The following is a 25,679-nucleotide window of genomic DNA, read 5'->3' on the forward strand; positions in this document are numbered from 1 at the left end:
TGGCTGATTTGTGTGCCAGTGGGATACACTGGGGGATGACAGGGAGGTGGCTGAGAGACAACTCCAAATGAAGACCCACAGGGCCACCTCGTGTAGCTGCACGGGGTGCCATCCTTGCTGTATTACTGAGCATGGTGCTAGGGGAGTTGTGCAGCCCCAGGTTCAGAGACTGAGAGTTCCAGGCACACGGGCTAGGGAAGCATCAGTATGTACCTGGTGTTCTGAAGCCAGAAAGAGATGAGGTCACCCAGGGAAGGGAGTGAAGAGGCGGGGGATATGGGAGGGGGAAAGGTGGGTAGGGAGGAACCAGGTAGCATCTGGTTCCTTCCAGGGTAGGGGCTGCTGGGGACCTCCAGGTGGGCATTAGTCCAGGTGGGGACAGCACTTGGCTCCTAGGGCCATTCAGATGACAAACTCATCTCAGACGGATCCCGTCTTTGTCTACATGACCTGCCTCTAGCCACAGTCTGACCTGCCCAAGGTGAGTATCAATCACTGGCAGTCAGTGACAATGACCACGCTGCCAGGCCATGGTCAGAAGTGCGAAGGGGAAAAGGACCCAGCACTTGGTAAAATGCCTAACCAGGAAGGGCTTTTCTGCTTCTCCCCTGCTGCTTATCTCCTCCGCCTTTGTCCACTGTTACAGCATGAAGGAAGAAGGCCTCTTAGGTCTGCAGAGCCCAGGTCCTGTAGGACCTCCTGGGGCCATAAGCTGACTAGAGCGAGCTCTGATGAGGAGTGAATGGCTGAAACTCAGGCCAGTGAATGAGACCTGAAGCCACTGGACATCAGGGCAATTGAATTGTGTGCTGAGAGGGCCAAAGAGAACGCCCACAGGATGCACACAACATCTGGGGTTTCCACCAGGTGCTTTCAGGGAGCTGAAGAAGGGAGAGCTGGTGGAAATTTCCAGGCCCCATTTGGCCCAACAAGTCTGTCCTTCTAAGCCACCTGCTGCTCCTGGGAGTTAGATTTAGGATCCATGCTGCCTTCTTGGAAACACAGCGGGTTCTCCTGAGGGTCTCGGCTTTGCTTTGGGCAATGGCTCCTCTGTAGGAGTGCAGAAAGGCTCAGGCTGGAGAAGCAGTGCCTCCACTCGTCACCCAGCACAGACAGAAAACTCCCTACTTAGCAGGCATCAGACAAAAACAGGCTGGAGACAGGGTGGGCTGATTTCTCAGCAAACTCCAGAAACACGGAGCAGAACGTGGACTTTCCTCCACCCCAGGGCCGTTTCCATGGTCTAAGGTGCCCAGTGAAAGGGCCAGGGCTCTCCCACTAGCCTGGAGGAGGCCCTCAGCAGAACTGGCAATGGGGAGAAGCCCCAACTCCTGCTCTCTTCCTGCTGATCTGTCCTCCCTCCCCTCCCATCTCCTCTCTCCTATCCCGTGGATTGGAAAGGAACTTCCCAGGTCCTGATTCAAGGGTTCTACTGGCAAAAGATGCAAATGCTTCCCATATAACCCTGCTTCCTATCACAATTCCCTACACCTCCCTACATCAGTGGTCCTCCAGGTGTGGCTCCTGGACCAGCAGCATCAGCCTCACTGGGAACCTCACTGGTGGAAATGCAGATTCTCAGGCTCCACTCCAGCTCTCCTGGATTAGAAACTCTATGGGTGAGGCCCAAGGATCTGCATTTTTAAAAACCCTCCCAACGATGCTGACGCATACTGAAGTGTGAGGACGTCTGCTCTAGGGCAGAATCACCTGGAGAGACGTCTATTTAAGATACCTGTGTTCCCCACCCCTCAGCAGACCCCAGACAAATTTTAGAGAAATCCCCAAGGGTGGATCCAGGCATTAGTGGTTTTCAAAGCCACTCGGGTGGTTCCAATGTGCAGCCCAGGCTGAAAACCACATCCCAGCCAGTACTTGATGTACCATGCACCTGGGACTCTGAATATCCAATTTTGTTTAATCCTTATCATTAGCCAATGGGGGTGGGCCTTATGTCTCTATTCTAAAGATGGGCAACTTGAGACTCAGTGAAGTTGAATAGCTTGCCCTAAGTTATACACACTGCCCAGGAGGGCTGGGAGTGGAACTCAGGCTTCTGTGCTTTCCTTTTCTACCCGCCCCCACCCACCTTTTTTTTCTTTCGATATAGAGTCTTGCTCTGTCACCCAGGCTGGAGTACAGTGGCATGATCTCAGCTCATTGCAACCTCCTTCATCTCCCAGGTTCAAGTGATTCTCCTGTCTCAGCCTTCCGAGTAGCTGGGATCATAGGCATGCGCCACTATGCCTGGCTAATTTTTGTAATTTTTAGTAGAGACGGGGTTTCACCGTATTGGTCAGGCTGGTCCTGAACTCCTGACCTCAGGTGATCCACCCGCCTCAGCCCCCCAAAGTGCTGAGATTACAGGCGTGAGCCACTGTGCCTGGCCTTCTTTTTTTCTTTTGAATGGGAGTAGAGCTTGAGGCCCTCCCAGCAAGGAAGCAGAGGCAAGAAAAGATCCTCTGTGCTTCTTGACCACGGCCCACGACTACAAACAGAACCGCAGTCCGCCCGTGACGGCTGTACATCAGCCACTCCATGTGGAGTCATAGCAACTGCTATGTATTCCTATGCCCATACACAGCAGGTGCTTAATACAGGCTTGTGGGATGAGGGACCAGACTTTTCCATATATGCCTTCCACAGCAGTTACATTATTTCAGTGGCTGCAGAGTATCAGGAAGGGCATAGCCCCTGCCTAGCCTTAACCTTTCTTCTCTTTCTGAACATTTAGTAACACCTGTTTCTTGGTTTCAACATCAATGATAAAGCTGCCATGAATCTGCTCATCAACTGATGTTTTACTGTTTCTTCTGTTGACTTGTTTCCCTAGGACTCACCCAAGGGAGGCAGTGCATAGGGGGTGAATATGGCAGGTGTCCTTAAAATCTTCTCAGGGCTCAGAGTGGCCTGGCAGTGCGGCAGGGGAAAAGGTAAGGTTTGGGAGTCAGAGTCAAATTCTAGTCTAGCTTCAGACCCTCAGGCAAGTCACTCTCCTTTCTGAGCCTCAGTTTCTGCATCTGTAAAGTAGAAATGATGTCTCTCTGAAGGGGACATGTGAAAAGCAAACAAGATAAGGTGCAGGAAGTCCACAGCCCCAGCTGACAGGAAACAGTGCAGCGCTCCATCCACCACCCAAGGTCCCAAAGGTGTCTCTCCAGTCTCGGTAGCTCTGCTGTCTTTCCCTTCTCTGGAGTCGCCAAAGACCCTGCCCACCACTACACCCTCAACTGCCCTGGGAGCCCATGTCTGAAGGAAACCTTTCTTCTACTTCCGGAGAACACGTGCTCCATCACTGCTTGGCTCCTGACAGTACACAGGGACAGGTCTTCAGGCAAAGGTCCCAGCTCAGGTCAGGGTCATGAGGAGTGGAAGGGAGGGAAGGAGCGAGGGGGCCTAACCCAGGAATGATGGGCCCTCAGAACTCTGGCAGCAGAAAACAGGACAGGCTGGGCTTTGACAGTAGAAGCCCAGAGGCTTCCCCAGTCAAGGCTGGAGTTCTGCCTCCAAGCCTATACTCATCCTATTCCCTACCTGGAGTGCCCTCTCCTCTTCCTGTGGGCTGTGCAAACCCTTTCCTTTCTCCAAAGCTCAACTCAAGGGTGACTTGTTCCAGGCAGCCTGCCTGCCTCCCATCTCCTACACGCCTGGTCTGCCTGTGCCAGCGGTCAGGAGCTGAGCCATGGGCCGTCCCAGTCCCAGCTGTAATGGAAGTGACTCTCCACCCAGCTCTGCCAGCTCAGGTCTCCGCACTGCCCAGGTGACCATCACATAGCTCAGAGTGATCTCGGTTAATCCCCACAAGAGCCCTGTGACATGAGTTGTTCCCATTTTAGAGGTGGGGACACTGAGGCCCAGAAGGGAACAATGGCTTGCTAAGGCCCACAACATCAAGTGCCCAGCTGACTTGAATCTAGGACTTGAGAATTCTTGTCTAGAGTTCTTCGTCCTCCTAGAGCCATACCTTAACAAATATTTGTCCATTCATTTTACAACATCCTCTAAGCATCTCTTTTGTGCCTGGTCAGGGGCCACATGAGAAGAGAGACGGAGTGTACACAGTGAGGTGCCCAGTATAGACCGTTCTGTGGCTACAGGAGGAACTGGGGATGTGAATGTGTCAGGCTCCCTGAGTACTCCCAGCTGAATGAGAGAGTCACAGAGCCCTCCCAAAGAGGTGAGGCCTGCCCTGGACAGAAAGATGGGCGAGACTAGGTTAGCAGAGGAGCAGGGAGAGCTGCAGGAGAACAGAGCCAGAGGGGAGGGAGGGCTTGGCTAGCAGTCCTTCAGTGTGCCTGAAACTTGGGGTGTAAAGGGAAAGGGAGTAAGAAATGTGGTTGGAGGCCAGGTGCCGTAGCTCCACCTGTAATCCCAGCACTCTGGGAAGCTGAGGCGGGTGGATCACCTGAGGTCAGGGGTTTGAGACCAGCCTAGCCAACATGGCAAAACCCTGTCTCTACTAAAAATACAAAAATTGTGTATGGCCATACCGCCCTGAACACGCCTGATCTCGTCTGATCTCAAAAGCTAAGCAGGGTCGGGCCTGGTTAGTACTTGGACAGCAATACTGGCTGCTGTAGGCTTAAAAAAATATACAAAAATTAGCTGGGTGTGGTGGCGGGCACCTGTATTTCCAGCTACTTGGGAGACTGAGACAGGAGGAATTGCTTGAACCCGGGAGGTGGAACTGGGAGGCAGAGGTTGCAGTGAGCTGAGATCGCACCTCTGCACTCTAGCCTGGGTGACAGAGCGAGCAAAATTCTATCTCGGAAGGAAGAAAAAAGAGATGAAGGAAGAGTGAGAGGAGAACTAAGAGGCTGCAGCACAGGAGTGCGGGTGGCTGGAGGGGGACAGGCAGCAGGGGTGTGAAAGGGAGCAGTCAGACCTCTAGTTTGCCTGAGACTGAGCAGGCCTAGCCCAGGGTCCGGCTGTGGGGATGGAGGAGGGGACCTCCAGGTGAGCTACAAAAGAGGCTGAGTCACAGGCCTGTTCTTAACTAAAAACATGGGTTGTGGGAGAGCAAAGAGTTGGAATGGCAGGAGAAGCAGCGGTGGGTGCTGGGGAGGCTGTGAGCCCTGTTTTGGAGTTTAAGGGGTCTGGGGGATGGCCCTACAATGAAGAGGAGTGGTCTGGGGAGAAGCCTGAATGTTGGGAATCACCAGCACTGGGAACCAGGAGGGTGCGCCCTGCCTGGGAAAGGTTAGACTGCCAGGCTGGGAGGTCCCAAGAAATCCTAGGGGTTATTTGTGGGAGGGGGTGCTGTAACTCAGGCTCACCCCCACTCAGCCCTGGCTGCCACATGGCTGGCTGGAGAGCCAGAGGGAAGGAGATGTGGGGCTCTCAGGTTTCATAGCTCTCATTTCTCCCACCCTGCCTGGCAGGGTCTAGCTAGGCTCTGGCAAAGGATCAGAACCCAACACTGGGACTGGCTCTGATGGGTAACCCAATGCCAGGCTGGTCAGAGTGGGAACCCAGGCTCCCCACCCCCATGAAGCTACTCTTCATTCTGAGCATGGCTTACCTGCTTGCCCCTGCCCACTCCCAAGCCTTTATCCAAGCTGTCCCCTCCACCAGGAATGCCTCCTCTGGGCCTCACTAGGCAAAACTCCGCCTGTCTTCCCAAGGCCTGCTCAAATGCTGCATTGTTTCTGGGCTCTGCCCCTCTTCCCCACTGGCCTCCCACTGCCCACCAGTGCCCTTCCCGAGAACACACTCCACCACCTGCCACTATCACAAGGGCCACACACTGGGAGTCTGTTTCTGAGTGTCTGAGACTGAGTGCCTTGGGGACAAGTAGCACACGTGGCCCAGCCCAGCCCACTCCCAACTAAAGAAGTGAGCCTGGGAGTCAAGATTCAAAATCCTGCGTGAGCCCTGAATGGCTCCTCAGCCTCTATTTACACTTCTGTAAAATGGGCTAATCATCCACCACACTGTGATGATTGAGTTGATGCATGGATGGTATCAATTACTGTGCTTGGTATACAACAAGTGCTCCATAAATGTGGCTTCCCTCTTCCTTCCCGGGGCCTCACCTGGGGACCTAAGAAATCCATTACTGACAACTAGGGCTTCTAGGAGAAGGGACCTTTGTTTTACCTTCACCCACATCAGAGGACCCACACTTCATGCCTGCTTTCCTTCACAGCCAAAGTAAGCACTGACGAAGGCAAGAGGTGCCTGTGGAGACCCTGCTAGTGTTCTTCCTGCCCAGTTACAGACCACAGAACAGTCCCACCCGCTCTGCCTGGGGAATCGGGGGAGAGGCATCAATCAGATGTGGGTGTTGAAGGGTTAGAGAGATCATCTGGGGTGCCGGGAGCAGCATCCAGGCCCAGGAAATGGCGTGGGCAGAGGGAGAGAGGGAGGGAGGAATGCGCCTTGGGAGTTAGAGCAACTGCAAATGGTTTTGAGGCAGCTGCCATGCAGAGGGCAGCTCTGCCTCCAGGTAGCCTGCCTGCCTCTCATCTCCCCAGGACTGCCTCCCCAGTGTCTGGGGAGACTGAGGATTCGGAGGTGAGCTGGACAACTGCCCAGAGCTCTGGGTAAGCCGAGGGGTTGGGCTTCATCCCGCCACCACAGTGAAGTTTTTACGTGGGTGGGACAGCATCGGGATTCCAGATCTGGAGAGCTGGCTCTGGAGGCAGGAAAACCTAGAAAGGTCTAAGGAGGTGGCTGCTGAGGGCCTAAGAAAGCTGGGAGAGGCGGCCCTGGAAGGCTTGCCTTGCTCCAGTTATCTCCATGCTGGGGTCAGAAGGAGAGACCCCAGCAGATAAATAAGACAGTCCCAGCTGAAGACTGCATGAGGGTACTGATGCATCCCACTCCTAGCCCAGACAGGACCCCAGCTCTCTTTTGCTTTACGGAGACTTATTCTCCTGGGATCCTTCCAGGAACTGGGGGAGCAGGGAGCGGAGAGGGCGGTCCTCCATCCAGACTAGTTTACTGAGTCCCTCTCCGGGTCAGGGTAGGCGCTGGAATGGATGGCTGGGGAGGGGTTTGGGTCCTGCCTAGGGAGAGAGTAGAAGGCAGGGTAGCTGGAGCGAGGGGCGCCTGAGAGGCTCTGCCAACTGAAAAGAGCTCTCATTCCACCGGAGGGGAAACTGAGGCACGGCGAAGGAAAGTCACCGGCCCAAGGTCACGCGGCGAGCTGAAGGCAGAGGCAGGGTTTGAACCCGGACAGCTGGCTCTCAGGAGGCCTCGGCCAGCGACCGGGCAAAGGAAGGGGCGGCGGGGCTCGCGCTGGGAGCCGAGCGCGCCGAGCTCACCTGGTAGTTGTCCAGCTGCTCTTCAGTGAAGATGGTCTGCTTGTTCCCCATGGTGGCCGCCGCTCGCCCGTCCGGGCTCCGCCTCCCATCAGCGGCCGCCGGACCCGGAGCCCGCGCCCCGCGCTCGCGGCCCTAGCCAGCCCGGCGGCTGGCAGCTTCCCACGGCGACCCGCCCAGCCCCGCCCCGCAGCTCGCCCTGAGGAGGCGCGCGGGGGTCGGGGAGGCGGGAACCGGGAACCTGGAGCGGCAGCGACTCCGCCCCCGGCGGGAAGAGGGGCTGGCGCCTGGCTCCACGGCTGCAGCGCGCCCGGGGCCCGGCAGGGGGCGGCCTGGGAGCGGGAGACGCTGCCCCGCATACACCCCAGGCTCCCGCGGCCGGAAGTGCTGGGGCACGCGGGGGTCTCGGAGGCGGGGACAAGGACCCAGAGCGGCTGCGGCTCCTCCCCACGGCGGGAAGAGGCGGGCGCCCGGGTCCCGCTGTGGGAGTCCGGGTCTCACCGGGCGAGGGTGCGGGGCCTGGGAAATGCTGTCGAGGCGGGCAGTGGGGCAAGTGGAGTGATCTTGGCGCCCCGTGACCTGGGGCGGGGGCGGCAGCGAGGACTGAGTGCGTGGATCTGGCTGGGGCCGGGCTCTGCCAGAGTCTCGCGTCGCGACCTTGGGCAAGCCCTTCCCCGGGCCCTATTCCTCGGGAGGGAAGGAGGGAGTCAGTCAGGCTGACCTCTGAGGCCCTCCCCGGCCAGGCCTCGGGAAGCCCATCTGGCCTTTGGCCGCGGCCCGGGCAGAGCATCTCAGGCCTTCTGGGTTCCCTGGGGAGCAGGACAGGATTTACTTGGCTTTCTTTGAGCCCTTGATTACAAACATGAGACTTGAGAGGATTTAAAGGACTTGACTGTGTCCACAGAAGTGTGACAAAGGCCAGGACACTTCCTGGAGCTTTTAAGCAAATGCCATCGTAAGGGAAGCAGGACCTTACTGCTGCCCTCCTAGGTCTTTGGCTGGGCTTGAGAATTAATATGGCATAAGACAGATTAAGGGAAGAAAAACAAATTTAATACAAGGTTTACATGACGTGGAAACACTCATAAGGAAATGAAGATCCTGACCTAAATACTTTTTTTTTTTTTGAGATGGAATCTCCTTCAGTTGCCCAGGCTGGAGAGCAGTAGGGTGATCTTGGCTCCCTGCAACCTCCACTTCCTGGATTCAAGCCATTCTCCTGCCTTAGCCTCCCCCAGTAGCTGGGACTATAGGCGCGTGCCACCATGCTCAGCTAATTTTTTTAAGGTATTTTTTAGTAGAGATGAGGTTTAACTATGCTGGCCAGGCTGGTCTCGAACTCTTGACCTCAAGTGAGCTGCCTATCTCGGCCTCCCAAAGTGCTGGGATTACAGGTGTGAGCTATCGCGATTGGCCAACTGTTGTATTTTTTTTGTAGAGATGGGGTTTTGTAGAGCAACCAAGTTGCTCAGGCTGGTTTTGAACTCCCAGGCTCAAGCAATCCACCACCTCAGCCTCCCAAAGTACCGGGATTACAGGACGTGAGCCATCATGCCTGACCTCATCTCCTGTTTTTTTAAAAAAGAAGAAGGATCAAGCGTGGCCTTCTTGCATCTGCTATTTTTCAAGGGCCTTTGACTCAAATACTCAATATTGCCAGAGCAGCATATGCTGTGGTGGCATGTTCTGAGCTCCTTCACCATCCACCAAATGGAGTCACCACTATCTTTCTGGGGTTCAGCCCATACTACTGTTATTTCCAAACTCAGGACAACTGAATCAGTAGGTATGATCTCCATGTTATAGGCAAAGAAATGGGCTGAGAGAGATTCAGTAACTTGCCCAGGGTCCCACAGCTGGGAATTAATAGAACCTGGACTGGACCCAGGCACTGGCTTAACATACCATTCCACAACTGCCAGTGGACTTTGAAGAAATCAGGACTTAAAAAAAAATTATATATATATATTTAAAAAATAGAGATGGGTGGGTTCTCACTATGTTGCCCAGGCTGGTCTCAAACTCCTGGACTCAAGTGATCCTCCTGCCTTGGCCTCCCAAAGTGCTAGGATTACAGGCATTAGCTACCACGCCTGGCCAAGATGAGGACTTTATCCTTTAAAATGCATGGTTTGTTACTTTAGAGGTTCTGAACCTACCTGGGAGCATGTATCAAAATTACTTGTGAGGTTGCTCCCCCCGCCGGAGTTTCTTATTTAGCAGGTCTAGGTAACTAAGAATGTGGATATTGAAAGAGTTCCTGGGTGATGCTAATGCAGCTGGTCTTGGAATCACACTTTGAGATTGCTTAGGCTGAAGCTTGTGGGTTCTGATGGGAAAAGGACTCTTAAGTCTGGCAGATGATCCCTCGTGCTTTTAGTTTTCTTTTTCTTTCTTTTTTTTTTTTTTTGAGACAGTCTCGCTCTGTCGCCCAGGCTGGAGTGCAGTGGCACGATCTTGGCTCACTGTAACTTCCACCTCCTGGATTTAAGCGATTCTCCTGCCTCAGGCTCCCAAGTAGCTTGGATTACAGGCGCCCACCACCACACCCGGGTAATTTTTGTATTTTTAGTAGGGATGGGGTTTCACCATGTTGCCCAGGCTGGTCTTGAACTCCTGACCTCAAGTGATCTGCCCGCTTCGGCCTACCAAAGTGCTGGGATTATAGGTGTGAGCCACCATGCCCAGCCTTTTAGTTTTCTTTTATATCTGAGGCTACTGGTTAGGGTTTTCCAATCTTATTTTACCACTCTCTTGTGAGAACAGCAGCCATCAGTTAAACAGACATGTCACCCTATTGAAATCACAAGTCTTCAGAGGCACCATCAATTGTTATCAGAGGGGTGGGAAGCAATTCTTTAGCCTGGGGATTCGTGACCAGCCTTCAGAGGTCACCCCACCATCTTTTCTTCATTGTGGACACATGCTATATGGACCTCACCCATGGGAAAAGACGTAGGATGTATCCCCAGAGATTCAGAAAATGTGGAATTTTAGAGCAGAGAGAGGCACATTTGAAAGATTCTATCTTCTGGACCTCCCCTTTCTCCCATGTTAGAGTTGGGGAAAAGGAAACTCTTTTGAAACCACATAACGACTATTACAAAAGTTATCCTTCTTCACATCTTAGATTTCACATTGCCTCTGAACAGGCCAGAATTCTGTGTGTTCAGATTCTGCTCTGGTGCATTCTTGTACAATTGCTAACATGCCACTCATTTGCATACCAGGTGTTCCAGGCAGAAAATCTGGAGCCTCTACAAAGAGGACTGTGTTTTCAGTCCCAGGAGCCCTTCCTCTCATGGGAGAGAAATAGAGGCAACCAACCAGACTAGAAAATTCCTCTCAAAAATCCTTTAAGGCTGGGTGTGGTGGCTCATGCCTATAATCTCAGCACTTTGGGAGGCCGAGATGAGTGGATCACCTGAGATCGGGAGTTTGAGACCAGCCTGGTCAACATGGTGAACCCCTGTCTCTGTTAAAAATACAAAAAAATTAGCTGGATGTGGTGGCGCACATGTAATCCTAGCTACTCAGGAGGCTGAGAGAGGAGAATCACTTGAACCCAAGAGGTGGAGGTTGCAGTGAGCCGAGATCACACCATTGCACTCCAGCCTGGGTGACAAGAGTAAAACTTCGTCTCGAAAAAAAAATCCTTTTAGATTATTGTTACCATTGCCCATTTGAAGCTCTCTTTCTCTTGAGCAATGCTGTGAGGAGGGGCAAGGTACACAATTTCCATGTTACAGATGAGAAACCCTGGGCTGAGAGAGGCAAAACCACTTGCCCGATGCCACCCAGCTGGGAAGTGGCAAAGCAAAGCTCTATCTTCGTTCTCTGATTCTAAATCCTGTGCTTAACTGCTCCCAGATGCTGCGTGTGGTCCCTGAGGAGCAGAGTGTGTGTGTTTGCTGGGAAGGAGGATGGATCGAGGGAGAAGAATGAAACATTACTGATTACCTATCTAGTGCCCAGAATTGTATTGGATGTGCTGTATTTCCTGAATATGATTATTCCACAAATGCCCCCCCAATCCGTGGAGTTTCACATTATGATCCCATTTCACAGATGAAGAAATAGTTTCAGAGAAGGTAACTTGCCCAGCTGCTAATGGGTAGATTTAAATCTGGGCCCTGACTTCCTCTCTCCCTCTCTCTCTCTCTCTCTCTCTCGCTCTCTCTCTCTCTCTCTCTCTCTCTCGCGCGCGCGCTTTTTTTTTTTTTTGAGACAGAGCCTTACTCTGTCGCCCAGGCTAGAGTACAGTGCCACAATCTCAGCTCACTGCAACCTCCACCTCCCAGGTTCAAGTGATTCTTCTGCCTCAGCCTCCTGAGTAGCTGGGACTACAGGCATGAGCCACCAAACCTCGCTAATTTTTGTATTTTTAGTAGATACAAAATACAAAATTTTGGGTTTTGTATCTACTAAAACATGGGTTTCACCATGTTGGCCAGGCTGGTCTCAAACTCCTGACCTCAAGTGATCTGCCTGCCTCAGCCTTCCAAAGTGCTGGGATTACAGGTGTGAGCCACCATTCCCCGGCTGGAGTCTGCTCTTGATCACACAGTCTAGGGTAGGGAAACATGTGGTTACCACTGTTTAAAGAGGGCTGACTCCTTGTCAATTGCAATCTTGTAAATAACATAACAGGGAAAGGCAGCAGGGGTGCCAGATTGGTGCCTGATACTTATTAAATATTAGCTTATTTTTTTTATTTCTGACTCACACAATGAATTTTATTTTAAAATTTGGAAGGAAAAGAGGAATAAATGCTACAAGTGCTTCTTTGGGATGAGAGGTCATCTTGAACTGCTGCCTTTCCAAGTGCTTGTTTGTGATGAAGATGCACTGATCAAGATGACCTCTCACCCCAAAGAAGCACTTGGTAGCACTGACTGCAGAGCAACTCCATCTGCCAGTTTTTCTTCTAAGACTTAGAATCTAGATAGACCTCAATGACAGAGATGAAAGATTCCTGGGTAGGTCTGGGTAGGACCATCTCTTAAAGTAAATGAAGCCTGTAGCCTGTCTTCCAGCAGCTCTGTGGGCCCGATGAGGACCATCTCTTAAAGTAAATGAAGCCTGTAGCCTGTCTTCCAGCAGCTCTGTGGGCCCGGTGAGTCATTCCTCCTCCTCCGCTCAAATTCGTTACTATCCCACCTCTACTTTGTATCAGCTCAGGGCCCCACCTGCTATCTTGGCTCATGGGAGTCTTCTCTATCTTAGGGGCAATTCAAATCTTACTCTTTTTTTCCAGCAGGGCTCACCGAAACCTCCGCCTTCTGGGTTCAGGCAATCCTCCTGCCTCAGCTCCCGAGTAGCTGGGACTACAGGCGTGCACCACCATGCCCAGCTAATTTTTGTATTTTTAGTAGAGACGGGGTTTCACCTTGTTGACCAGAATGGTTTCGATCTCTTGATCCACCCACCTCGGCCTCCCAAAGTGCTGGGATTATAGGTGTGAGCCACCGCCCCCGGCCTCAAATCTTACTCTTATCTTTACCTATAAAGCATTGCCATCTTGGCCTCTTCCCCGACATGGCTGCGATTTACAGTGTGTGAGCAGTTACTAGGTCCGCTTCAGTTTCCTCTCTCTGTCTCTCTCTCTCTCTCTCTCTCTCTCCTCTCTGTCTCTCTCTGTCTCACACACACCCTGCAACCCCTTGTTTAGCCTGACCTATATCCTAGCACCGAACAGCTTGTCTCTGTGTCTCCAATATTTTGCACATAGTAGCTTCTTAATGAGTATTTGGTGAATAAATAAATAAACAGCCTGGGACTATCCTTTACTTTTATTTTATTTTTTTGATCATAGGAAGGGTTACTTTTCCCTCTCAAACCCTTAAGAAACAGAAGGGCTGGGACCACATCTTCTTCTGTATTCCCAGACACAGAGGAATCTCCCAGGGTCTAGCACAGCTTCTTAGTAAATGTAAAATCAACATCCTTTAAAAGAGTACGTTTTCCTGGACTTGTTCATACATTTCATCAACTAGATCCCCAAATATTCGGACTTGGAAAAGATTATTTTCCTGGAGAACTGAGTGACCAGCCCTTTAGTACAGAACCAACAGAATGAAACACCCCTCCCTTCCAGAAGCACACCTATTGACCTGTCCTGGAGCCTTCCCCAGAAGCTACTCTGGATATGAGAAGTTCTTGGGCCTCAAATGGGACCCAACTGGATGGCGACTGTCCTGTTGTTGAGGGAGGAGGGGGCCAATCTCCCCCGCAAATCTTCTTCTGCATCCTGTCCCACCCACCCTTTTAGGTGCTTTTGACATCTTTGGAGGCACCCTTGATTTCTCTCTTTTCCTCAGACCCCGCATACTCAGTCCATCAGCACAGTCGGTCATTTCTAGAAACCAACCACTTCTTAGCACTCCATTTGCTATCACTGTGGTCCAAGCTCCCCTCACCTCTCTCCTGGATTATGGCCATATCTATCATGAAGTGACCTAAACCAATTCATCAACAACTAGGTTCATTTTACAGTAATCTCCAGTAATGAGTGATAGATAAGGGTGTTAGGAAAGCAAGTCTCAGACTGAAGTCCACACTTTGTACCATCACTTATTAGCAAGCAGGTCCTCAACAGTCATATAACCTGCTCTATGAGCTCAATGAAGGCCTGGCTCACTGACCTTTTGTATATTTCAGTAAGCTTCCCTCTTAAAAGATTTAGTTCAGGCTGGGTGCAGTGGCTCGTGCCTATAATTCCAGGACCTTGGGAGGCTGAGGCAGGAGGATCACTTGAGCTCAGGAGTTTGAGACCAGCCCATGGGCAACATAGTGAGACCCCTACCTCTACAAAACATACAAAAATTAGCTGGGCATGGTGGCACACACCTGTAGTCCCAGCTACTCGGGAGGCTGAGGTGGGAGGATCGCTTGAGTCTGTGGGGTTGAGGCTGCAGTGAGTTGAGATTGCACCACTGAACTCCATGCACTCTAGCCTGGGCAACAGAGTGAGACCCTGTCTCAAAAAAAAAAAGTTGGGGGCAGGATTCATTCAAGGAAGATGTAAACAATATTTAAGGAGCAAAATTTGAACAATCTTCAATTTAGGATCAGGCAACTGCATCCTTACTCAGAAGATTGAACTTGGGACCAGATGGACTCCTAAGACCTAGACCCCATCAAAACTCTCTAGGTTTGTATGTCCTGTCTGTGCAAGGACAGAGGTACTTGGACAACCCTTCACTTATCTAAAATACCACTCCTTTGATCAATGGACAATTATTTCAGCCATCTGTTTTGCTAATGAACAGACAGACCCTCTGCTGCTGGAGTGGCATCAAGACAGTTGAAGCCCTTGTGGAAGCGCCTCTGGGTATGGGCTTCTGGGTAAAGTCTCCACTGCTTTTAGAATGGCGTCTCTCAAAGTATGATCCTGGGTCTCCTGGGGTCTCTGGGATCTTTTCGGAGAGTCTGCAATGGCAGTAATATCTCCTAATAATACTGAGACATCATTGACTTTTTTCATTCTCATTTTCTCACGAGTGCAGAGTGAAGATTTTCAGAAGTTATATGGGTGTGTGATATTGCAGCAAGTTGAATGAAGAAGGAAATGTAAGACTCCAGCAGTTTTCTATTAAACCAAGCTCTAAAGACATTTGCAAGCATGTACAACAATGCCACTCTTCTCACTAAATATTTTTTGACTTTAAATATATGATGACTTTTCATAAAAGTGTGTTGACTAAGCCATCACATAACGGTTTTGTCTTTGCTGTGCGTAGGAAGAACCCATCGGGTGATTACACTTCCCAAACTTTCAGTACCAGAGAGGAAAGTGGGGGTGTCCGTGGGGTGAAAATCACACCCCAATTTTCTTAGATCTTCATACTTTTAATTTTTTTGAGGCAGAGTCTTGCTCTGCCGCCCAGGCGGGAGTGCAGTAACGTGATCTCGACTCACTGCAACCTTGGCCTCCTGAGTTCAAGTGATTCGTGTGCCTCAGCCTTCCGAGTAGCTGAGACCTACAGGCACCCACCACGGCCAGCTATTTTTCTTTTTTTTTTTTTGTAGAGATGGGGTTTCACTGTGTTGGCCAAGCTGGTCTCGAACTCCTGATGTCAGATGATCTGCCCACCTCGGCCTCCTGAAGTGCTGGGATTACAGGTGTGTAATCCCGACCATACCCGACCAGATCCTCATACTTTCTTTTTTTCTTTCTTTCTTTTTTTTTTTTTGAGATGGAGTTTTGCTCTTGTTACCCAGGCTGGAATGCAATGGCACAATCTCAGCTCACCGCAACCTCCGCCTCCTGGGTTCAGGCAATTCTCCTGCCTCAGCCTCCTGAGTAGCTGGGATTACAGGCACGTGCCACCATGCCCAGCTAATTTTTTGTATTTTTAGTAGAGATGGGGTTTCACCATGTTGACCAGGATGGTCTTGATCTCTTGACCTCATGATCCACCTGCTTCGGCCTCCCAAAGTGCTGGGATTACAGGCTTGAGCCACCACACCCGGCCAGATCCTCATATGTTCTCAGAGCCGGCTGCTTTCATCATCACTGAGAGGAGCTCTTCATCACACCAAAAGGTGGTTCCTCAAGACCTCTGGGAGAATCCCAGTGAGCTGGGGTTCCTGTGTCTGTAGAGGCCCGACATCATGGTTAACACCAAAGGAACAAAAGAAACTACCTGGGAATCCCTAACCCTTCCCAAGCTCGATCAACTCAGGCCACATTGATGTCTCTGAAGCATCTTGTTGTAACATGAACTGACTTCCAGAACTATCTCTTTGGCTCTCCCAGGCTACTATGGGTTCCTCAAAGGCAGGCCCTGAATGATTAGACGTTCATTTCTGTGTTTAGAGGATTGTTTGGAAGTTTGTGTAGGGAGGGTTCTGATTTATCAATTTCCCTGCATCTTCCGATCAGCCCAGGAGAATGGGAGCTTCAGCAGGTCTGTGTTAGGCCATTCTTGCATTGCTATAAAGAAATATTTGAGACTGGGTAATTTATAAAGATAAGAGGTTTAATTGGTTCATGGTTCTGCAGGCTGTGCAGGAAACATGGATTCTGGCAAGGCCTCAGGAAGCTTTTATTCATGGCAGAAGGGGAAGCAGGAGCTTGCACAACACGGGGTGGAAAGCAGAAGCAAGGGGGAGGTGACACACACTTTTAAATGACCGGATCTCATGATAATGCACCATCACAAAGACAGCACCAAGCCATGGGGGAGCTGCTCCCAAACACCTTCTGCCAGGCCCCACCTCTAGCACTGGGGATTACACTTCAATGTGAGATTTGGGTGGGGACAAATATCCAAAGTATATCAAAGTCTTCTGTCATTCTATTAGCTTCAGCTTACTCACATATCTTTAAAGATGTTATAAGGTGTCACAGTAATCATATAATCTTCTGAATTCTTAATGGGAGTGTTAATAACTCCATTTTACAGGTGAGAGAATAGAAGGTCAGGCCAGGTGCAGTGACTCAGACCTGTAATTCCAGCATTTTGGGAGGCCAAGGCGGGTGAATCACGAGGTCAGGAGTTCGAGACCAGCCTGGCCAACATGGTGAAACCCCATCTCTATTAAAAGTGCAAAAATTAGCCAGGCATAGTGGTGTGCACCTCCTGGGTTCAAGTAATTATCCTGCCTCAGCCTCAGCTACTCGGAAGGCCGAGGCAGGAGAATTACTTGAACCCAGGAGGTGGAGGTTGCAGTGAGCCAAGATCACACCATTGCACTCCAGCCTGGGCAACAGAATAAGACTCCGATGCAAGACAAAGAAAGAGAATGGGGGGTCAAATTCACACATCTAGAGAGTGTCTGTGAGAACTGGGACCCAGGTTTGCCTGGAGGATCTTCCACTATTGCCCTGGCATCTACACTGAGAATAAATGTTATCCCTTCGAAAGGGGCAGCGAGTTCCTTGGTCCACCCCAGAGACATTTACTCCATAAACTTTGGAGCCCAAGGCTCGGTTACTCCAGGAAGAGAGATGGACTGGGGGTCATTATCTGCTGTGAGGGAAGCTTTGTCACTGTTTTTAGAGCGTCCTCTGGACTTGACCCATGGACTTAGGCAGATAAAGTAAAGCCAGTCCCCACAGTGTAAGCAGATGTAAGGTAAGTCCGGGTCAATTTGATTCGATAACATCCCTGATTGCATTTATTTCCTTATTTCTAGGCTGGCTCCAGAGATACTATGCCCAAATGTGACTCTGGAGGACAAATCTTTTGGTGAGCATTCATTAAGCAAAATAATCCACTTATGAGTAAAGCACATTGTGTGTTGAATGGTGCCCCATTACCTCCCCAGAACAGAGTCAAAGCTATTTGCCATGACAGGTACATGAGGTCTGGTCCCTGCCTTTCTCCACCTCTTCCCACTGGTCTTTTGCTCCTGGTGTCATTTCTGCCTGGCACTCCTTTTCCTTCCCTTCTTTCTGTCTGGAAAATTGGCCTCCCTTAAGTCTTGTCTGCTTGTAACAATCTCCGTTTGCTTTAAGCCCCATGACACTCTCCCCTAGTTCCCAAGGTACCCCAGGATTACAGTACCCACTAACCCTTGAATCCATATTACAGCATTTGTTTCAGTGGATTGGGATTGACTGTCTGAATATGTACCCTCTAGATCAGTATTCTTATGGGTGGAATACTGCTCCCTAAGGAATGTTTTGAGCTGTGTGGATGTTTCGTGGATGCAGTGACAAGAGGGTGCCATTTCCACTTAGTGGCTGGGTTTTGGGGATGCTGATTTCTGCATTGCCGGGACAATTCTGCTCAGTGGAGAATGTCTCATGTCCTGCAGGACTTTAAGGTGACCAACCAGATCCTAATGTAGGAGGCGAACCTGTTTATAATGACCTGAACAACCCAACTCTGTTTTATAAATAAACTCCTTTCTTTGTGATCTTAACGTATGCTCAATTGTCCAGGAATGCAGATCAAGGGAAGACAAAAATTTACTTTTTTCAAAACTTTAACAAGACTTGATCACCATTTTCAAAGGTCACATCAGAGAAGGTCACAAAAATTAAAAAGTTAGCTGGGTGTGGTGGCTCAGGACTGCAGTCCCAGATGCTCAGGAGGCTGAGTGAAGTAGAAGAATTGCTTGACCCTGTCTCAAAAAAAAAAAAAAAGAATTTTGCTTGACCCTATACAACACACCTGTATTCATCTGCATTTGTGAATGTCACCATCACTGTGATTCATGGTCTATTAAGATCTACTTTTTTAGCTCTTATTTTTAAATGTCAAAGATAAAAACTGTGGCCTGAATATTATCATACCTCTCTCAAATTCAAACTTACTTGTTGTAAGTAGGTGCAAGCACATGACTGCTTCATAATGTCTTTTAGAGTATTAGGTCTGATCGTTTATGTATTGAAACACACATTATTTTATTACAGTATTACTTTTATTTCTCTTTCATATTACAGTAGCAGCATTATATTGATTTTGTTTTTTCATTATGTGTATAAGTGGTTTAGATTATCCATGAATTTCATTTCAGGATGTTAAAGAGAATATTCAAAATATTTGTTATAAAAGGGGAGCATCTGACAGCACTGATAACCAATCTAAGGTTGAAGAGGCAGGGACTTCACCTTCCTTGGGTCACTCCATTCTGCTCTGTGCTGAACATAGGGCCTGGAATATCGTAGATGCAGAGAGAATCTTTTCTGAATGAGTGATGAAGGAATTGAGGCTGACACCCTGGTTTGACCACCACCTAGGTAGGTGATGGGGCCCTCTCCTGAGATGGGAACGCAGGAGATAGAGCAGGTTTTGGGAGAGTTATGAGTTCAGTTTTCATTGTGAAAGTCTGAAGAGCCCTGGAATTTCTAGGTGGAGGGGCCCCAGGGTCAGTGGCTCTGTGGGCCTTGATTTCTCTCTCAAGGCCATGGAAGAGTGGGAAGTGCAAAGTCATTTTTAATCAGTAATCATTGCCGAGTCTCTCCATGCAGGATGAATAGAGAAGTGAGAGCTGCCCATGAGGTGTCTCCCTCCTCCTGTGATGATCTGCGTAGCTGCCCAGACCCTCAGAGACTAGGAGCTCCTCCAAGGTGGGGGGTAGAAATCCCTCATCTGTAGCCCCTCCGACTCCCAGCCCCATTCTGACATAGTAGGTGTCTCAGCAATGATAGCTAGAGGGAACACACAGCAAAACCCATCTGTGGAAACACTTGTTTCCACAACAAGTGTTGAATAGGGCAGCTTTTTTTTGACCTGAAGTCATGCAGTGGCACTTTTGGGAGCGAGTTTCCCCAGGGCTCAGCTCCTTCCTACTAAGCTCTGCCATGTCTCCTGTTTATTAACAGGGAGGTGTGACAAAGGGAAAAAATCTCCCAATTGAAAAGTGATCTCAAATATCTTTTCACTCCTCCAGTGAAGGGTGCAGTTCTGGGCTTTGATTACACATGACGGGGGCGTGCAGTGGTGGTGATGTGCATTTTAGGCAATACACATGCTGCTAGAAAGTTGAGGTATAAGGACTTTTTAGAAACACAATTTTTATGCACAAGTAACATTTCAAGAACAATAAAGGAAATCAGAAAGAAAACCTATGTTCATAGCAGCATTATTCATAATAGTGAAAACGACTCAAATGGCCATCAGCTGACGAATGTATGAATAAAGTGTAGTCTATTCATGTGATGGAATATTATTGACTGTCATGAGGAATGATGGACTGATGCATGCTATGATATGGAGAAGTCTTGAAAACTCATGCTAAACGAAAGAAGCCAGACACAAGAGACCAGACATTGTATGACTCTGTCTGTATGAAATGCCCAGAGTAGGTGATTATATTGGGACGTTAAATAGATCGGTGGTAGCCAGAGACTGGGAGAGGGGAAATGGGGAGTGGCTGATGGAACAAGCCATATGGAAAAGCATTCTAGGCATTGGGAACAGTAAGTGCAAAGGCCCTGAGGTGGGAGGAAGCACCACCTGATTAAAGAACAGCAAGAAGGTAGGTTTGCTTCAAGGGAGATAGTGGTGGGGAGAAGCTCAGAGATGGGCTGGAAGGACTACACCCTTTAGGGCCTTATGGGCCACTGCCAGAGCATTGCCTTTTACTTGGAGAGAAACAGGATGTCACTGGCAGTTTCAGGCAGAGAAGGATGTATCTGTCTTATGTTTGAACACAATCCCTCCAGCAAATGGATTTTAAGGGGTAGAAGCAGGGAAGCCAGTTTGGGGGCCACTGCATTAGTTCAGACAAGAGATAACTCTAACTTGGACCCCGGTGGCAGCAGTTGCCAAGGGGAAGTGTCCAAACTGAACCTATTTTGAAAACAGAGCTAAACTGCAAGCTTTTGGCCTCAGCAACTGGGAGGCTGGAGTTGAATTTTATTGAATGGTGGGGGCGGGGATTCTGTAGGAGGGAGCAGGTTTCCTTCTACTCTTTGTTCACATATAAAAATAAGTTTTATAGCAGAACATAGATAATAATTTAAATTTTGATTTTTTTCTGAACGTTCAACCATAAACATTTACCAAGATGCTGAAGGCTTCATAACAATCACTTTAACTTTTTTTTTAATTTTATTTTTAGAGATAGAGTCTCCCTCTGTCATCTAGGCTGGAGGGCAGTGGTGCAATCATGGCTCAGTGTAGCCTCTAACTCCTGGAGTCAGGCGAGCCTCCCACCTCAGCCTCCCAAGTGGCTGGGACTTCGGGTACATATCACCACAACTGGCTAAATTTTTATATTTTGTAGAGACAATGTCTTATGTTTCCCAGGCTGGTCTTGAACTGCTGGGCTCAAGTGATCACCTCGGCCTCCCAAAGTGCTGGAATTGCATATGTGAACCACCATGCCAGGCCATTGATCACTTTTGAAGGCTGCATGATGGTCCAGTCCATTCATTTACCCCAAATTACATAACCATTTCCTCTGTTAATCATTTAGACTGTTCTTTTTTTCCTTTCAGTTTTCAAAATTAAGGATAATTGTATAATGAATATCTTTGTGTTGATGGCTTTTTCTTTCTGATTTTTTCCCCCAAGAGTTTAATTCTTAGGAGCGGACTCACTAGGTGAAACAGTAAGAACACATAATGTCTCTTGAGACACATTGCCAAACTGTTTTCCAAAGAGACTGTGGAAATTTATGAGGCCAGCCAAGCAGTGTGCCATAAAGTGGATGGTATAATGTATTTCATTTTATTAATATTTTTAGATAAAAGGAGTAAAAAAGCACGTAATTTTTAGAAATTTGCATGTATTTGACTATCATTAAGGTTGAACATTTATTTACAAGTTTCTTGGGCTGTGAATTGATTATTCACGTCCTTTTCCCATTTATTCACTAAAGTCTTAATACCTTCTTTACTAATTTGTTGGATCTTTTCCTAACTTAGAGACAAGGATGAACCCTTTGCCAATCATATCTTTAATGAAAACAAAATTTTAAATAAAGTAGGAAAACTGTTGAAATTAATTTGTGTTTCTTTCGTAACAAAAAAGAAACATTTGGTATGTGAATAATTATATTGTTTTGCTGATTTATTCACTTAAAAATTGCTATCTTGATTTTATTTTTTGTTTATTTATTTATTTATTTTGAGACAGCATCTCCCTCTGTCACCCAGGCTGGAGTGCAGTGGCGCGATCTTGGATCACTGCAACCTCCACCTCCCAGGTTCAAGTGATTCTGCTGCCTCAGCCTGAGGGAATTACATGAGCATAGGCAGAGAGGTAAAATATGGGAAGCATTTGGGGGGTGGCCACCAGTCCCAGTTGGCTGGCGCTCCAGGTCTTTGGGGCTGGAAGGAGTGGTGGGAAATCAGGCTGAAAAAAGGCAGTGGTGTGAGAGGAGAATGCAAGGGAGAGCCAGGAGGTTTCAGAGCTGGGATGAGCCCCGGTCAGAGCTGTGACTGAATGAGACGACTGGGGGATGGGGGGCAGGTTGGCAGGTGAGGAGACTGTTGTAAGAGCCTGGGCCCGAGGCCTGAAGAGGGCAAGGGTGACACTGGAGATGGAGGAACTGTGGGAGAACACTTCAGGATGGGACTGCCAGGTCCTGATGCAGGGAAGGTGCCCAATGGAAAGGGGTTGATAAAAGCCTCCTTCCTGAGAAGGCCACAGACTTAGCTGCAGTTTATTATTTAGGTCGTAAAAGCCCTTGGCATCACTTCACTCCAGTCATCACCTCTCTGGGTGGGTGGGCAGCTCCTCTCTGGATAGAACCCTTCCCAGGGCATGGTAACAGAGACCTGGTCTAAACACCTGACCTCCCCTGGCACCTAGCTAGAGGTCTGGCCATCAGCAGAGTTCAGGAGTTTGTGAAGGCTGGGGAGAGGATGAGGGGAAAGGTGAGAATGGACGTTATTTTCTTAGAGAAGCTTTCCCTGACTTCCGGGTTAGGTTTGAATCAGGTCGGCTGATATTGCTTTGCCATAGCTCCTTGCTCTTTCGCTCCTTGACATAAGAGTTTTAATGACATGTATGTGACACTTGATGGATACCTGACTTTCCTGCTGGATCCTAAGCCCCAGCACTTACAACAGTGCCTGACATCTAGTTAACCCTCAGAAATATCTGTTGAGCTGAAAAGACAGATTAGTAGTAATTGCCTGGGATTGAGGGCATGAGCGGAATTGACTATAAACGGACACGAGGAACATTTTCTTTCTTTCTCTTTTTCTTTCTTTCTTTCTTCCTTCCTTCCTTCCTTTCTTTCTTTCTCTCTCTCTTTCTCTCTTTCTTTCTTTCTTTTCTTGAGACGGAGTTTCGGTCTTGTTACCCAAGCTAGAGTGCAATGGCGCAATCTCGGCTCACCGCAATCTCAGCCTCCTGGGTTCAAGCAATTCTCTTGCCTCAGCCTCCCGAGTAGCTGGGACTACAGACGCGTGCCACCATGCCCAGCTAATTTTTGTATTTTTAGTAGAGACGGGGTTTCACCTTGTTGACCAGGATAGTCTCGATCTCTTGATCTCGTGATCCACCCGCCTCGGCCTCCCAAAGTGTTGGGATTATAGACGTGAGCCACCGCGCCCGGCCACGAGGAACATTTTCATATGCTTAAAAACTGGATTGTGGTAATGGTTGTGCCATTGTTTACATTTACTAAAAATCATCGAACTGCACACTTACAGTGAGTAAATGTTATGATATATAAATTATACTTCAATAAAGCTGTCAAAAAATGAAAATCGGCCAGGCGCAGTGGCTCACGCCTGTAATCCCTGCACTCTGTGAGCCTGAGGCGGGCAGATCGCTTAAACTCTGGAGTTCGAGATCAGCCTGAGCAACATAGCTGGGCGTGATTACTGGAGCCCAGGAGGTCGAGGCTATGTAGTGAACCCTGTTCTCGCCACTGCACTCCAGTCTGGGCGGCAGAGCGAGGCCCAGTCTCCAAAAAAAATCAAAATCTGTGGAATGAGAAAATTATGTGCCTTCCTCCACGGGATTTTAACTCTACGAGAAGCGCTGTATCCCCAACATCCTAGAAGATTAATCAGCACCTGGTAGGTGTGGAGCAAATGTCTTATCTAACCAGCTAGTCAATGAATCAAGGAGGGAAGGAGTAAGCTTCCCGGAGACCCCCGGCAGTTTCTGGGTCCGCCTGGCGCTCGGCCGGGCAAGACAGAGAGACGAGCCCAGCGATTGGCCAGTGGAACGTCCAGGGGCGGGGCAGCGAGTGAGCGCGAAGGAATCCCTAGGCAATATTGGGGGCGGGGCTTCTAGGGGGCGGGGCCGTGCAAGGGGCGGGCTCCGAGCGCGGGCCGGGCGCTTGCGCACTGCAGCTCCCGCTGTTGCTGCGGAGCGAGGAAGGGAAGCGATGGCTGGGCCCGCGTGGATCTCCAAGGTGAGCGCTGGCAGGCCGGCGTGTGGCAGGCAGGCTGGCCGCAAGGGCTGACAGGACAGCCAGCCGCGTGCCTGGTGTGGGCGGGCGCGCGTGCCAGACAGGGAGGCGGTGGCGGTCTGCGGGGACAGCTTGGGAGCGGGTCCTGGCCGCCCGTGACCCGCGCTCCGTGGCCGGCTCGCAGCATGGGCGGCTCTGGGCAGGGTCGGCTGCGCAGAGGCGGGGACGGCGTCAAGGTCGAGGCAAGGGGGCGCCGGCCCTGCTCCTGCCGAGACCTGGCTGCAGTCATTCATATTCGCCCCGGCCGGAGCCCAGGCTTCGCGCCGAGCCCGGGAAGGTCACGGGAGCCTCTGCCCTGGCTCCGCCATCTGGGCCGCTTTCCCGGCTGCGGCCTTGCTCCCGGCTGATCCCCTCAGCACCGCCCAGGCCTCTTCCCCGCTGTCTACGCGGCCCTTAGCGGAGGAACCGCAGGGACCACTGGCACCGGCGTTGAGCTTGGGAGGTTTTCCCAGCTGAAAGAATCCTGGGACCCTTTTCTCTACCAGATTGTTTTCCCCTTGGTGCTCTTCCCAGTCTGACCTCTGGTGCTCTTTTAGCTATTTCCCCATCAAAAGACATAGGGCATCTTACGCCTTGGAATTACCGTCCGAATCTTCAGAGAGGGAGACCAGCAGAGCCTTCCTTTTACCTTTGGTGGAAGTCCTGCAATCGGGAACGCTTTTAGCTCTCCTGGACAGCTGAGATGCCCGAGCTGGAAAGGGTTTTCAGATCATCTATGCAATTCCTTGGCTTCTCAGTGGAACTAACCTGTGCCTGAAGAAGAACTTGCTCAAGGTCACACAGGAGGTTGGGGTCAGAGCTGGGAGAAGAACCTAGGTGTCTTGGTTCTCATTTCCCAAGGTCACATAGCAAATTATGGGTACAGGCCATCAGGCCTGAGGTTTCCTGTTGCTATGAATGTGTGGTCCCCTAGAAATCTACCATAAGCAATTTAATGTTTTTCTATAAGTTTGATAGAACTTTTCTCCCTTTTTTTTTTTCGGTTTAAAGAGAGCCAGAGATGCACTGTTATTTAATGAAAAGGTCTCTGTACTGGAATTTAGGAGTCTCAGATTTAAATTTTAGCAATGCCACTGATTGGCTATGTGACCCTAAGCAAATTATTAAACATCTCTGAGCCTTAACATGCCCATCTGTGAATATCTATGCTTTCAGAGTTGTTTATTAAATATAATAATGTATGTGAAAGCACCTAGTAAGTGCAGAAGGAACACAAAAATCTGAAGCTTTCTTAACTGTCAGTATGTTTATCTTGGTCATCCAACAGGGTTTTTTTTTTAAAAACGAGTCTCATTCTGTCACCCAGGTTGGAGTGCAGTGGCGCCATCTTGGCTCACTGCAACCACTATCTCCCTAGTTCAAGCAATTCTCCTGTCTTAGCCTCCTGAGTCGCTAGGAATATAGGCGCACGCTGCCACGCCTTGCTAATGTTTTTTTTTTTTTTTGGTTTCACCGTGTTGCCCAGGCTGGTTGCGAACTCCTGAGCTCAGGCAATCACCCGCCTTGGCCTCCCAAAGTACTGGGATTATAGGCGTGAGCCACCGCCTGGCCCAGAAAGTGGTTTTTATGGGCATCATT

The 25,679-nt window shown here is 49.6% G+C and overlaps 2 protein-coding genes and 1 long non-coding RNA gene across 3 annotated transcripts in view; 2 read left to right on the forward strand and 1 right to left on the reverse strand.

The window, feature by feature from the left end:
* CIB2 (calcium and integrin binding family member 2) overlaps nt 1–7,439 on the reverse strand; it is a 24,041-nt gene extending 16,602 nt beyond the window's left edge. The window contains exon 1 of the mRNA XM_035259378.3: nt 7,269–7,439. Coding sequence (XP_035115269.1) covers nt 7,269–7,319 — 51 coding nt within the window. The 5' untranslated portion in view covers nt 7,320–7,439. The remainder of the gene's footprint in view (nt 1–7,268) is intronic.
* On the forward strand, nt 6,391–18,502 carry LOC144577323 (uncharacterized). The gene is made up of 3 exons (XR_013520865.1): nt 6,391–6,545; nt 14,774–14,837; nt 17,409–18,502. It is a non-coding gene; the product is annotated as an uncharacterized LOC144577323 (long non-coding RNA).
* A 5,485-nt stretch (nt 18,503–23,987) lies between these two features.
* IDH3A (isocitrate dehydrogenase (NAD(+)) 3 catalytic subunit alpha) overlaps nt 23,988–25,679 on the forward strand; it is a 29,832-nt gene continuing 28,140 nt past the window's right edge. Inside the window, exon 1 of the mRNA XM_002759838.6 lies at nt 23,988–24,044. Coding sequence (XP_002759884.2) covers nt 24,018–24,044 — 27 coding nt within the window. The 5' untranslated portion in view covers nt 23,988–24,017. The remainder of the gene's footprint in view (nt 24,045–25,679) is intronic.

The sequence above is a fragment of the Callithrix jacchus genome, chromosome 8, assembly GCF_049354715.1.
Source record: "Callithrix jacchus isolate 240 chromosome 8, calJac240_pri, whole genome shotgun sequence".
Classification (NCBI taxonomy): domain Eukaryota; kingdom Metazoa; phylum Chordata; class Mammalia; order Primates; family Cebidae; genus Callithrix; species Callithrix jacchus.